Source organism: Lagenorhynchus albirostris, chromosome 7, assembly GCF_949774975.1.
Source record: "Lagenorhynchus albirostris chromosome 7, mLagAlb1.1, whole genome shotgun sequence".
NCBI lineage: Eukaryota > Metazoa > Chordata > Mammalia > Artiodactyla > Delphinidae > Lagenorhynchus > Lagenorhynchus albirostris.
In genome coordinates, this window is record NC_083101.1 from 8,143,671 (window position 1) to 8,154,992 (window position 11,322).

The 11,322-nt window shown below is 56.0% G+C and overlaps 1 protein-coding gene across 1 annotated transcript in view; it reads left to right on the forward strand.

Moving 5' to 3' along the window:
- ENG (endoglin) overlaps positions 1-10,917 on the forward strand; it is a 29,811-nt gene extending 18,894 nt beyond the window's left edge. The window contains exons 4-15 of the mRNA XM_060154278.1: positions 1,266-1,431; positions 2,142-2,307; positions 2,611-2,740; positions 3,183-3,357; positions 3,575-3,717; positions 6,191-6,328; positions 6,551-6,589; positions 7,086-7,202; positions 7,528-7,779; positions 8,844-8,898; positions 9,894-9,995; positions 10,122-10,917. Of these exons, the coding sequence (XP_060010261.1) occupies positions 1,266-1,431; positions 2,142-2,307; positions 2,611-2,740; positions 3,183-3,357; positions 3,575-3,717; positions 6,191-6,328; positions 6,551-6,589; positions 7,086-7,202; positions 7,528-7,779; positions 8,844-8,898; positions 9,894-9,995; positions 10,122-10,246 (1,608 nt within the window). The 3' untranslated portion in view covers positions 10,247-10,917. The remainder of the gene's footprint in view (positions 1-1,265; positions 1,432-2,141; positions 2,308-2,610; positions 2,741-3,182; positions 3,358-3,574; positions 3,718-6,190; positions 6,329-6,550; positions 6,590-7,085; positions 7,203-7,527; positions 7,780-8,843; positions 8,899-9,893; positions 9,996-10,121) is intronic.
- The last annotated feature ends 405 nt before the right edge of the window (positions 10,918-11,322 follow it).

Here is an 11,322-nt window from a genome sequence, read left to right on the forward strand (position 1 = left end):
TGCTGGAGGGACAGAGAGCCTCACGGGGGCGCAGGCCTCTGTGCCAGACCCAGCGCCAGGAGACTGAGAAACGCCTTGCCCTTTAATCCCTATTACGTCCCCATTTTACAGAGCTGACCCTGAGGGTCAGATGGCTAAAAGTCCCCCCGCCCCCAGACTCTCCAGCTCTCATCCACTGCCCCAGCCCTTCCATGCGGGCGGGCGCTGGGCTCCTCACCCAGGTGCTCATCACTTTGCCTCCCTGTTACAGTCCAGCTCCATTCCGGGTGGACCGTTCTATGGTGTCTTGCCTCTTGCCACTGTCAGGCAGTCCCCCTTAGTATCTTGCCTGAAGCCCTTATGCTGCTGCTGCTTCAGCGCAGTGCCTCTGGCTTTGGAGACAGATGGAAAAGGACCTCTCTTGAGTCTGTGGCCCCAACAGCTTCCTCTGAACCCTTTGACTTCACCAGAGTACCTACACCGGGAAGTCTTTCCTATTTCCTTCCCCAGCCCAGCAGAGTCTCTCCTGAGGCGTGGGCAGTGGAGGCAGTGAGGTGCTGGAGCCGCCCGGATTCTCATCCCTGCCCATCCAGGGGACGTGTCCTGCTCCTTTGTTTCTTATTAAATAATATGCTCTGTCTTCTGTGTTTCAAATGACTTGAGGCATGACTAGTTTCTGGATGGTAAGATCCCCCAGAGCAGGGACCACCCCTGTTTGTCCTTCATTCATTCATGAATTCATCCATTTCTTCTCTCTTGCCTTCTCCCTTCCCACGTGCAGGGAGCACCTGCCGTGTGCCAGGCATCAGGGAGAAGCTGCCATGTCAGGATCCCAGTGCTGGGCGCAAGGCCCAGCACGAAGTTAGACAAATATTCCTCAGTGCCTACTATGTGTCAAGTCCCCTGCAGGGGTGGGCGAGGCAGGCGTTGTCCCTCACAGACCTTAGAGTGTGGGGGGAACAGACAGTGACCACAGATGTCGTTAAGTGTGGGCTGAATGAGGATGCCTATGGCGGGGTGCGAGGGTGATGTTTGGACAGGTGGAGGCACGTGGTTGTGTCCATCCAGCTCCCCAGGTGTAGAAAGGAGATGGACAGATCCGGCTCTGGGGGAGCCCTCGTCAGGGGACTGTGAGCTAACTTCAGGTCCACCAGCCTCAGCACCCTCAGGCCTGGCCTCTGCTCCGCCAAACCGCTGCCTCCTCAGATTAGCTCCTGACCTCCTGCATGGGACAGAGGGGACTCAGGCCCGGGAACAGCACCCTGAGCCTTCACGTATCTCCCCAGAACCCCAACCTGGTCATCCTCCAAGAGCCCGCCAAGGTCAACACCACACAGCTGCCACCCTTCGCTACCAAGGGTGAGCTCCTCAACTGGGCGGATACGAAGGGCCCCGTCACCTCTGCTGCTGAGCTGAACAATCCCCAGAGCATCCTCCTCCGTCTGGACCAAGGTCAGCTTCCCCGACAGCCGCTCTGGGTTCAGGACGCGGCTCTGGAGGAACGTGAACTCCTCTGGCTCACTCCTCGGATGTGGACACCGAGGCACTGAGAGGGGATGTGATTTGCCCCAGGTCACACGTAGCAAGTCAGCGCGCTCTCAGGACAGCGGTTACCCCTTCACCAAATGTTAGGTTGAACCATGTGAAATTGCTGCTCTTTGTGAGTTTCTTGAACTATAAAAACAGCACTTTCTTATTATTTCTTGTGCACCTACTAGGCAGCAAGCCCTATGCTAGGCATTTGGGGACTCTGTGCGGACAGACCCAGACCCTGCCCTCCTGGAGCCGGCCCTGTGGTGGGGAGATGATAGTAAATATGTACACAAACAAATCCTATAATTTCAGGTCATGGTAAATTCTATAAGAAAGATAAAAGGGGGATGATGTGCTGGTGGTTGCAGGGCTGCCTCCCTAGCATTATGCCATGAGTTCATACCTTAAATTAACCCTGTGTTGACAGATGAGCAAACAGAGGCCAGGGACTTCCCCTGGGTCCCTCTGCTGTAAGTGGTGGAGGGGTGATTCGAACCCCGGTCCTCCCATGCCCCTCACTCTTTGCTCCTCCATCCTGCCTCCCCCACCGTTTCTGTGGCTGAGGGTGGGCCCCTGTATTAGATGCCAGGCTGCTCGAGGAGGAGACGTAACTGCGCTTGTCTCCGCAGCCCCGAGGTCACCATCTTCCTGCAGTCTGGAACCCCACAAGGACATGGGCCACACACTCGAATGGAGCCCTAACGCCCAGGCCCCCGTCCGGGGCTGCCGCTTGGAAGGCGTGGCTGGCCACAAGGAGGCGCACATCCTGAGGGTCCTGCCGGGCCCAGAGGCCTGGTAAGGGTGCCCGCCCCACCCCCCCAGCCCCACCCCTTTATAAAGCCCCGCCTCTGTCCAAGCCTCAGCCCCGCCCCTGGCCTGGTCAGAGTACTGTCACCCCCACCTATCTCGGGACCCCGCGCGTTTCCTCGTCCACCCCACGGACCCACGACCCACCAAGTTAAGAGCGCAGTCGCTGCCCACCCGACCCCAGGTCTTGCCCCTGCCCCGCAAGTCCAGGTCAAGCACCAACCCTCCACACCCCGTCCCCTGCACCCTGCACTACCGCCCGCTCTGATGCGGGGGTCTGTCTCCCCACAGGCCCCGGACAGTGACCGTGAAGGTGGAGCTGAGCTGTGCTTCGAGGGATCCCGACGCCGCCGTGCTCATCCTTCAGGGTCCACCCTACGTGTCCTGGCTCATCGACGCCAACCACAACATGCAGATCTGGGTGAGACCCCGTTCAGGTCTCCCCAAGGCTCCCCAAAGAAAGAAACCAAACTCCCTGCACCATCGCCCCAGCCCTGAGGCTTTATACGTGATGATCCTTCTGCCCCCAACCTCTCCTTCTGTGCACTATCTATTCTTCCCTCAGACCTTCACCTAGATGTTACCTCCTCCAGGAAGTCTTCCATGATCCCTTAGGGAGGCCCCTAACCCAGCCCACAGGGTCAGGAAAGTTTCCTGGAGAGGTGAACTCCAAGCTGAGTTGAAAGACGAACAGGAGCCAGTAGATGAGGGGAGGTGGCCCAGGCAGGGGAAACAGCAGGAGCGAAGGAGAGAGCAGGATCGAGGCCTGGCAGACCCTCACTGGCCTGCAGGTGCCCCCGCCAGGCCGTGTGCCCCCTGACTGTGTCTGTAGCTCCCTGCTCTGCCTCTCTCCCTGTCATTAGACCACTGGTGAATACTCCTTCAAGATCTTTCCGGAGAAGAACATCCCTGGCTTCCACCTCCCAAACACAACCCAAGGCCTGCTGGGGGAGGCCCGGAGGCTCAACGCCAGTGTAGTAGCGTCCTTTGTGGAGCTCCCTCTGGCCAGTGTCGTCTCTCTGAGGGCACCCAGCTGTGGTGAGCACCGGGATCCCTTCCTCGCCCCCCTCCCTTCCCTTGCCCTCCCCTTGGATCTGTAGCCATGCCCAGCTGCTGTGTGTGCTGGGCAAGTTGCCCCATTTTCCTCACCTGCCTCTCGGGGACACTGAGAGTACCTAGCTATAGAAGTGCTTAGTGCTTAAGAGCACAGCGAGCCTGCAGTGACTGTCTGCCGGCTGCCTCTGCTGCCCTGCAGGCAGTGGGCTGCAGCCCTCACCCACACCGGTCCAGACCACCCCTCCCAAGGAGGGCTGCAACCAGGAGCTGCTCCTGTCCCTGATCCAGCCCAAGTGCTCCGACGACGTCATGACGCTGGTACTCAACAAAGACCTCATCTCGGTAAGGGAACTCCTGGCCTCCGGCCCAGCTGACATGGGCAACTGGTCCTTCCTCTAGCCCAAGAATCTTGGGGTCCTAATCCAGGCAGGGGGACAGATCATATCCCTCGGCAAGCGTCAGTTTTTCCACTTGTAAAATGGGGTTGATAATGGTCCCTACCGTGTGGTGAGAATTACATGAGGTCTGACGACCCAGCCAGGTGTGGAACAGTAAGTGCTCAATAAATAGATACTAGGTAGGCGTCATTATTAATCCTAAATGGAGGCTGAGCTGAGTGGCCACTTAGAATATCTATACAGTATGATCTCTGCCTAACTGAAGAACAAAGATGTTTATTATAAAAATAACACAGGCTTTTTTAAATGTGGAAAAAATTAGAAGAAAATCTCAGTCACCCCATCCAAAGACAATGGCCACCAACAATTTGGTGGATTTCTTTCTGGAATGTTTTCTCTGTGTATTTCTTATACAGTTTAATCATATTGGATGCAATTATCTGTTTCCTGCTATATTCATTTAATGTATTTTTAAAACTTTGACATATGTACTTAATCATATCACTTTTTGGTTATTTTTTTAACATTGATTTATTTATTTGGCTGCGCCGGGTCTCAGTTGCGGCAGGCGGGCTCTTAGTTGTGGCATGTGGGATCTTTAGTTGAGGCTTGCATGCGGGATCTAGTTCCCTGACCGGGGACTGAACCCGGGCCCCTGGAATTGAGAGCATGGTCTATTAACCTCTGGGCCACCAGGGAAGCCCCAATAACATCACTTTAAAAGCACATCCAATCCCATGATACTGACATGCCATAATTAACTCCTCCTCCCTCGTTAGACATTTGGGTTGTTTCCAATTCTGTAATATTATAAATATGCAGAAAGTGTCATTGTGCATATGAAATTTTTCTTTAAATAGGATTAATTTCTTAGGATAGGTTTCCACATTAGTGAGATTTCTGGGTCAAAATGAGTGAACATTCTGGAAGTTTTGATACATGTTGCCAACCGGCTTTCCAATAGATGATTCCAATTTTCATTGCTGATTAATGAGACCACTTTGACTCTCTCTCTCCCAAAATTATTATTTTTTGTCTAAAAAACTTTTTGCTGATGTGAGAGTGGGAACACTGTGTTCTATTCTTTTTTTTTTTTTTTTTTTTTTTTTGCGGTACGCGGGCCTCTCACTGTTGTGGCCTCTCCCGTTGCGGAGCACAGACTCTGGACGCGCAGGCTCAGCGGCCATGGCTCATGGGCCCAGCCGCTCTGCGTCATGTGGTATCCTCCCGGACCAGGGCACGAACCCGTGTCCCCTGCATCGGCAGGCGGACTCTCAACCACTGCGCCACCAGGGAAGCCCTCCGTTCTTGTTTGAATTCTACTTCTTTGATTAGTAGTGAGTTTGGGCTTGGCTTCGTGCGACTGATAGTAACCAAAGTCTCTGTGTGCGTTGTAACTTGGTATTTTTCTTGATGATTTTTATTAGCTTTTTACATGAAGAAAGACATTTGTGGCCCTTTGTCCATCATTCTTATTGAAACAATCTCTCCCGGTTTGTTAGAGTTCTTTAAATTTTGGCCAGAGGGTTTTTAAATTTTTTGGACATTTGAAAACGTTGGGCCATCCTAGCTGGTCATCTTTTCCTTTGTGATTTTTTTTCTAGTTTTTCCGAGGCAGGAACTCTCTCTGCCAGAGCCTTGACAAGTCATGCATGTTCTCAGGGATTTTTAGAATGACGTTTAACTCTACATTTATGGGGTGTGGGGTATTGGGGCCTAGGTGAAGCTCCACCTGTCTGCGGCCCATCTCCCCCTCCTCCTTTGCCTCTGCATGGCCAGACAGATGTCTGGGAGGTGGAGGGACCAGCGATGGCTGGCATTACTGCTGTCCTGTCCCAAGAGGTCTGGATGTATACACTGTAATCTATCGATCTTTGAAACATTACACTCCAGTTAAAAAGAATGTTGCAGATCTATAGTATAAACGCGGAAAGATGTCTGTGATTTATTGTTCAGTGAGAAAACCAAACTAAAGCATGAAGGACGATATGATGCCATTTGTTAAAAATGAGGGGAAAAAAAGGGACTTCCCTGGCGGTCCAGTGATTAAGATTCTGAGCTCCCACTGCAGGGGGAACTAAGATCCCGCATGCCGGGCAGCACGGCCAAAAAAAAAGGAAAAAAGAAACCAACAAAGCCACACAATTTCTCTGAGTATATATGTCTGTAGAGAAGGAAACACTCATGATGTCACAGATCTTATTGCTAAGTACAAAAGTGTTTGTCAAGTTCAGGAAAAGTAGTCTTAAGTGGTGTGGGATGATGAAAACTAATGAAAATGGGGAAGGGAGCAGAGGCATGGCTGTGATTTGGGACCCCTGGGGGGTGGTCAGTCCTTGGTGCTGGGGTGTGATTGACAGGCCCCCGGGAGCCCCGTGCCTCCTCACCGTTCCCCCCACCCCCCACCCCTGGCCCAGACTCTGAGGTGCACCATCACGAGCCTGACCTTCTGGGACTCCAGCTGCCAGGCTGAGGACAGAGATGACCAGCTTGTCTTGCGCAGCGGCTACTCCAGCTGTGGCATGATAGTGACAGAAAATGTGATCAGTAACGAGGTAAGAGCTGTGGTGGGAAAGGTATCAGGGCCGGCTTAATTGGTGCCCCCTGGATCTTCCAGGCTGAGGGGCGTTTGGGAGAGCGGGTGTGATGCTCAGTAGGAAGACAAGTTTAGCCATTGATTGGCTCAGTCTCCCCATCCACAAAAATGGGCGCGTTGGGCGGGATACCCTCTGGGCTCCTTTCCAGCTCTGACCAGCTCCTTGGCTCTGTTCCTGCAGGTGATTGTCAACCTCCTGTCAAGCTCGTCACCACAGCAGGTGAGGGATGATCACCGTGCTAACCCATCTGGTCCCGGGGTCCATTCCTGGCCTGGGAGGGAGCAGGCCTCAGGAAACTCAGGCCCTGATCCTGGCAAGCCAACGTGTCTCCAGCATGCCTCAGTCTCCCCTTCCGTGCAACGGGAGCAGTACTGTTTAGGGTTATGTTCTCAGCCTCTCAAGTCAGAGGGTTCATGCACATATTGGCTGTGCGGCCTTGGGCAAATCACATAAGCTTTCTGGGCCCAAAGGTCCTGTTAATAGTGGCATAGGAAAGGATCCCCATACGGGATGAGGCATCATGACGCATGAAAAGCACTTCACACGGGTCTCGTGCAGAGCAAGTTCTTGATAAATCTCAGTTTGGGGTGGGGGGTGGTTTAAGGTGGTGATGAAGGTCAGGCAACAACTCTGGACCATGACTCTTGCTCCCACCCCTTACCTCCCTGGCTGGGTGCCTCCCCGACTGACCGAGCCCCCCTCCCATCTCCCACAGAAAAGGGTGCAGTGCGTCAACATGGACAGCCTCTCCTTCCAGCTGGGCCTCTACCTCAGCCCGCACTTCCTCCAGGCCTCCAGCACCATCGAGCTGGGGCAGCAGGGCTTTGTGCAGGTACTGGACTTGACCTCTTAGGCGTTGCCAACGCCTGGGATTTCTCAGAGCCTTTCTTTCCACCCAATGGAACTTGACTTCCCAGAGGGAGGAGGGAGCCCCCATGGTGCTTGGTGGAGGGGAGAGAGCACAGGCAGAGCTCAGACACTGGTTGGAATGTCCCCTCTTCTTCCTCATTTGCTCCAGGCAGGCCCACGACTGTCCTTCCACCGTCAAGGTTCTGGAGCGGGAACTCTAGAATGAGTCTAGCTTAGTTCATGAGAACAGGCAGGGCAGAGCGTTAAGAGTAACTGACCGTGCCTCGTCCCCCTTCCTACCCATGCAGGTGAGCGTGTCCCCATCGATCCCTGAGCTCACGATCCAGCTGGACAGCTGCCAGCTGAACTTGGGGCCTGACATGGAGATCGTGGAACTCATCCAGAGCCAGGCGGCCAAGAGCAGCTGTGTGAGCCTGCTGTCCCCGAGCCCTGGTGGCGACATGCGCTTCAGCTTCCTCCTCCGTGGCTACATGGTGCCCATGCCCACGACTGGCATCCTCAGCTGCACTGTAGCCCTGCGTCTCAGCACTTGGTCCCTGGTGAGTAGGGGCTGGGCTAAGCCCAGCTTCAAGGGTGGCTTCCGGGTCTGGAGTTTTCAGGAAGGGATGTGATAGACCATGAGGATGTGGGACCAGTGGGCGAAAGATACAGCCACAGGCAGGCGCGTGGCCTCTGGGTACCAGGGGCAGTCTTTCTGCCACCCTACAGCCTTCTGATGGCTGTGTCTTGGACATTGGTAGGGTATGCAGCTGCAGCGATTAGCTAGCTATCCATCCATCCATCCCACCAAGTCATCTATCCATCTTCCAACTATCCCATCCAGTCATCCATTTATCAGTTGCTACTTCTCACCATCCCACCCAGTCATTCATCCACAGTCCTTCCATCAGCCCAGTCCCCCAGCCAGCCAGCCATACATCAATCTCTCTATGCTCTCACCCAGTCATACATCAATCTCTGCACCCAGGAATCCATCCGCCCACCCATCTATCCATGTAGTAATGATCACCAGTGTAATCTCAACAAACAGGAGACCTCGGGGAAGAGGGTTAGTACAAAGGACACAAAGTTCTGATCTTCTGCACTTACTGGTCACGTTTCACCCTCCAGTGGATACTGTTCTCAGACACTCAGCCCCGGACACACTCACACAGTCATCCCCAGGCCCTTGCACTCAGAAGCGTCTCCAGGATTAAAAGCCTCTCTGGTTGTATGAAGCTGGAGAAGCCCCTGAGGCGCTCCTGAGTGGGCCTCTCCCCCAGCCACGGTGAGCCTGGGCCTCCGGGCTGACCTGGCTCCTCTCACCCAGGCATTCACAAGGGTGATGGACACAGTGCCCCCATCATCCTCACGGGAGCTGGGGCCTTCTCAGGAACTCACAAGAACCATTCCAGCAGCAGCCAGGGATCGTCTGGCCGACACCCTCCCACAGCACAGAACTCAGCACTTGCCCAAAGGCTGCCAGCCAGAAGGTGGTGGAGACGGGGCTCAGAGTCAAGGCCCCAGGGTGGGCTGTGACAGGCCAGGGCCACAGAGGCAGGGAGTAAGCCTGGAAGCTGCTGTCGAAGGCTGTGTCACACACTGTGTCCTCTTCCTCCCCAAGGACGTCCAGAGGACTGTCTCCACACGCCTGAACATTGTCAGCCCTGGCCTGCATGGTGAGTTCTAAGTCTCTCCAGGGTTCCAGGGGCTGAGGTCAGAGTGGGGCACGATGGACGGCCCAGAGGGATGGGTCTAGGCACACAGCAGGGAGGACCCCAGAGAGTAGGGTCCACAGCTGCATCTTCCAGATGGAGAGCCTTTGTTCGTGACCACCCCGTGGGCCCGGGTTCCAGGCCTTTGGTTCTTCTTGATCCCCAAGGTTGCTGGCTCACCTTGCTGGGGGGCGGGGGATGGGGCCTCCTAGGATGAGACTTGGGGCAGCACTGACCTCACCTTCCTTAAGGCCCCTACTGTGGAGGGTACGCCTCAGCCCTCAGCCCAGCTCCCTCCAGCCTGGGCAGAAGAGTCCCTGACACTGAAGGCAGAGGTGGGAGAGGCATCTGCCTCTTTGCCATCCCACCTGGGCCTGGATGGAGCCCCTACACCCAGCCTGCAACCAACAGGGCAGGCTAATGACCCCATTGCAGGGATGGGAACTCAGAGGCCTAAGGGGAGGCTGCCTGGCCCATAGTCACACAGGGATAGGGAGTGTGGAAAGAGTGAAGGTTGGGAAAACCCAAGAGCAGAGCTGAAGAGCCCTCAGAGGTGCTCCGGCTTATCCCTACCATGGTATAGGGCTCAGAGAGGGGCAGGCACTGACTTAAGGGCACACAGCGGGACTCGGACTCTCCGCCCCCACTCACACTTTGCTCAGATTATACCATGCATCCTCCCTAAAAATGTGTCTCTACCAGCCTTGGGAGGCAGAGGCATGGCCCAAAGGCCTGGCTGGGCCCTCCGGGTGGATGGTCATAGCAACCACGGCTTAGTGTCAGGCGTGGGTGTGATGAACCCATTTGCTAGGTGAGGAAACTGGGGTTCAGAGAAGTCAGGGTCAGTAGCTGAGCTGAGACTGGCAGCGAAGCCTGTGCTCCTGGCCAGCACAACAGGGTAGGGGGGCAGGGAGGGGGCGGCAGTGCTGACCACAGCTGTCCTGCCCTTGGTTGCGCAGACAAAGGCCTCGTCCTGCCCGCCGTGCTGGGCATCACCTTTGGTGCCTTCCTCATCGGGGCCCTGCTCACCGCCGCGCTCTGGTACATCTACTTGCACACGCGTGAGTATCCCAGGCCCCCACGATGAGTGCTCAGGACTCCTCCACCACCACCTGGGGGAGCCCGGCGAAGCCTCTGCGGGAGTGGGGAGCCCTGGCCGGGGCCCTGACCTCCGCCCCTGCCCCCAGGTCACCCCGGCAAGCGGGAGCCCGTGGTGGCGGTGGCTGCCCCGGCCTCCTCGGAGAGCAGTAGCACCAACCACAGCATCGGGAGCACCCAGAGCACCCCCTGCTCCACCAGCAGCATGGCGTAGTGCCCAGCCCGGAGTCCTGGGGGCCGCCCAGCCAGCCCTCGCCCAACAGGAGAGACTGAGCGGCCACCAGCTGGGAACCAGTGGCCACGAACTTATCCTGGGACCCCAACCCCTCCACTCGAGCAAGGATGGACAAGGCCCTCTGTGCCCACCCCTCCTGCCTCCCTCTCCAAGGCCTGCTGCCAGTGGGGGCACCAGCTTGGAACACCTTGGCGTCCCCCCACCCCAGCACGAACCTTCAAACCCAGTGGGCCTGGGGTACGGCTGCCCAGCACCACGGAGAGAGAGTCCGCTGCGCTATATGTCCACATTGCTGTAGCAACCCAAGTCCCTGTAATTTTAACCTGGACCCAGTACTCGGTGACGTGGGCTGGGCAGGAGCTGAGAACTCCAAAACGGACTCAGCCCAGCCCACCCAGGCTGACGGCGCCTCCTCCATGGAAACAGCCAGCCCAGAGCCACCCGGACCTGCTCCCATCGGCCTCTACATCTGGACTGGCCCAACTTTGGCGGGGGAAACAGAAGCCTAGCGGCGCCCAGCCTGGGAGTGAGTGGGGGAGCCTAGCTCCTCCCTGCAACTGTCACACAGAGACCCCCCACCGGGCAGCCAGGCTGCCTGTCCTGGGCCCACCCCTATATACTCACCACCAATAAATCAGACCATGAAACCAGTGTTGGGCTGGGCTGAGAGAAGGATAGTGGCACCTAAACTGGGGTTGCGGGGGGAAACAGTTCTGGGTTCAAATCCTGGACCTGCCACTTATTGGCTGTGTGACCGTAGGCAGGTCCCATGGCTTCTTTAAGCCAGGCACAGTTCCCTTATCTGTAAAACGGGTATGAGAATTTGCGATCACAAGGTCTCTCTGCGAGGAGGTCTGCAAAGTGGTGCATGGCACGTGGTCAACGGACATCAATCCATTCTTCTCATTTCACAGACAGGCCACCTGAGGCTCAGAGGGAGGGGGGGGGGCTTGTCCCAAGCCACAAAGCCCAGGCTCCTACACAACCCAGTTCCTGTACCAGCTGTAGCCCCCAGCCCCCTACTGTCTGCCGAGGGAGCTAGAAGTCAAGAGTCA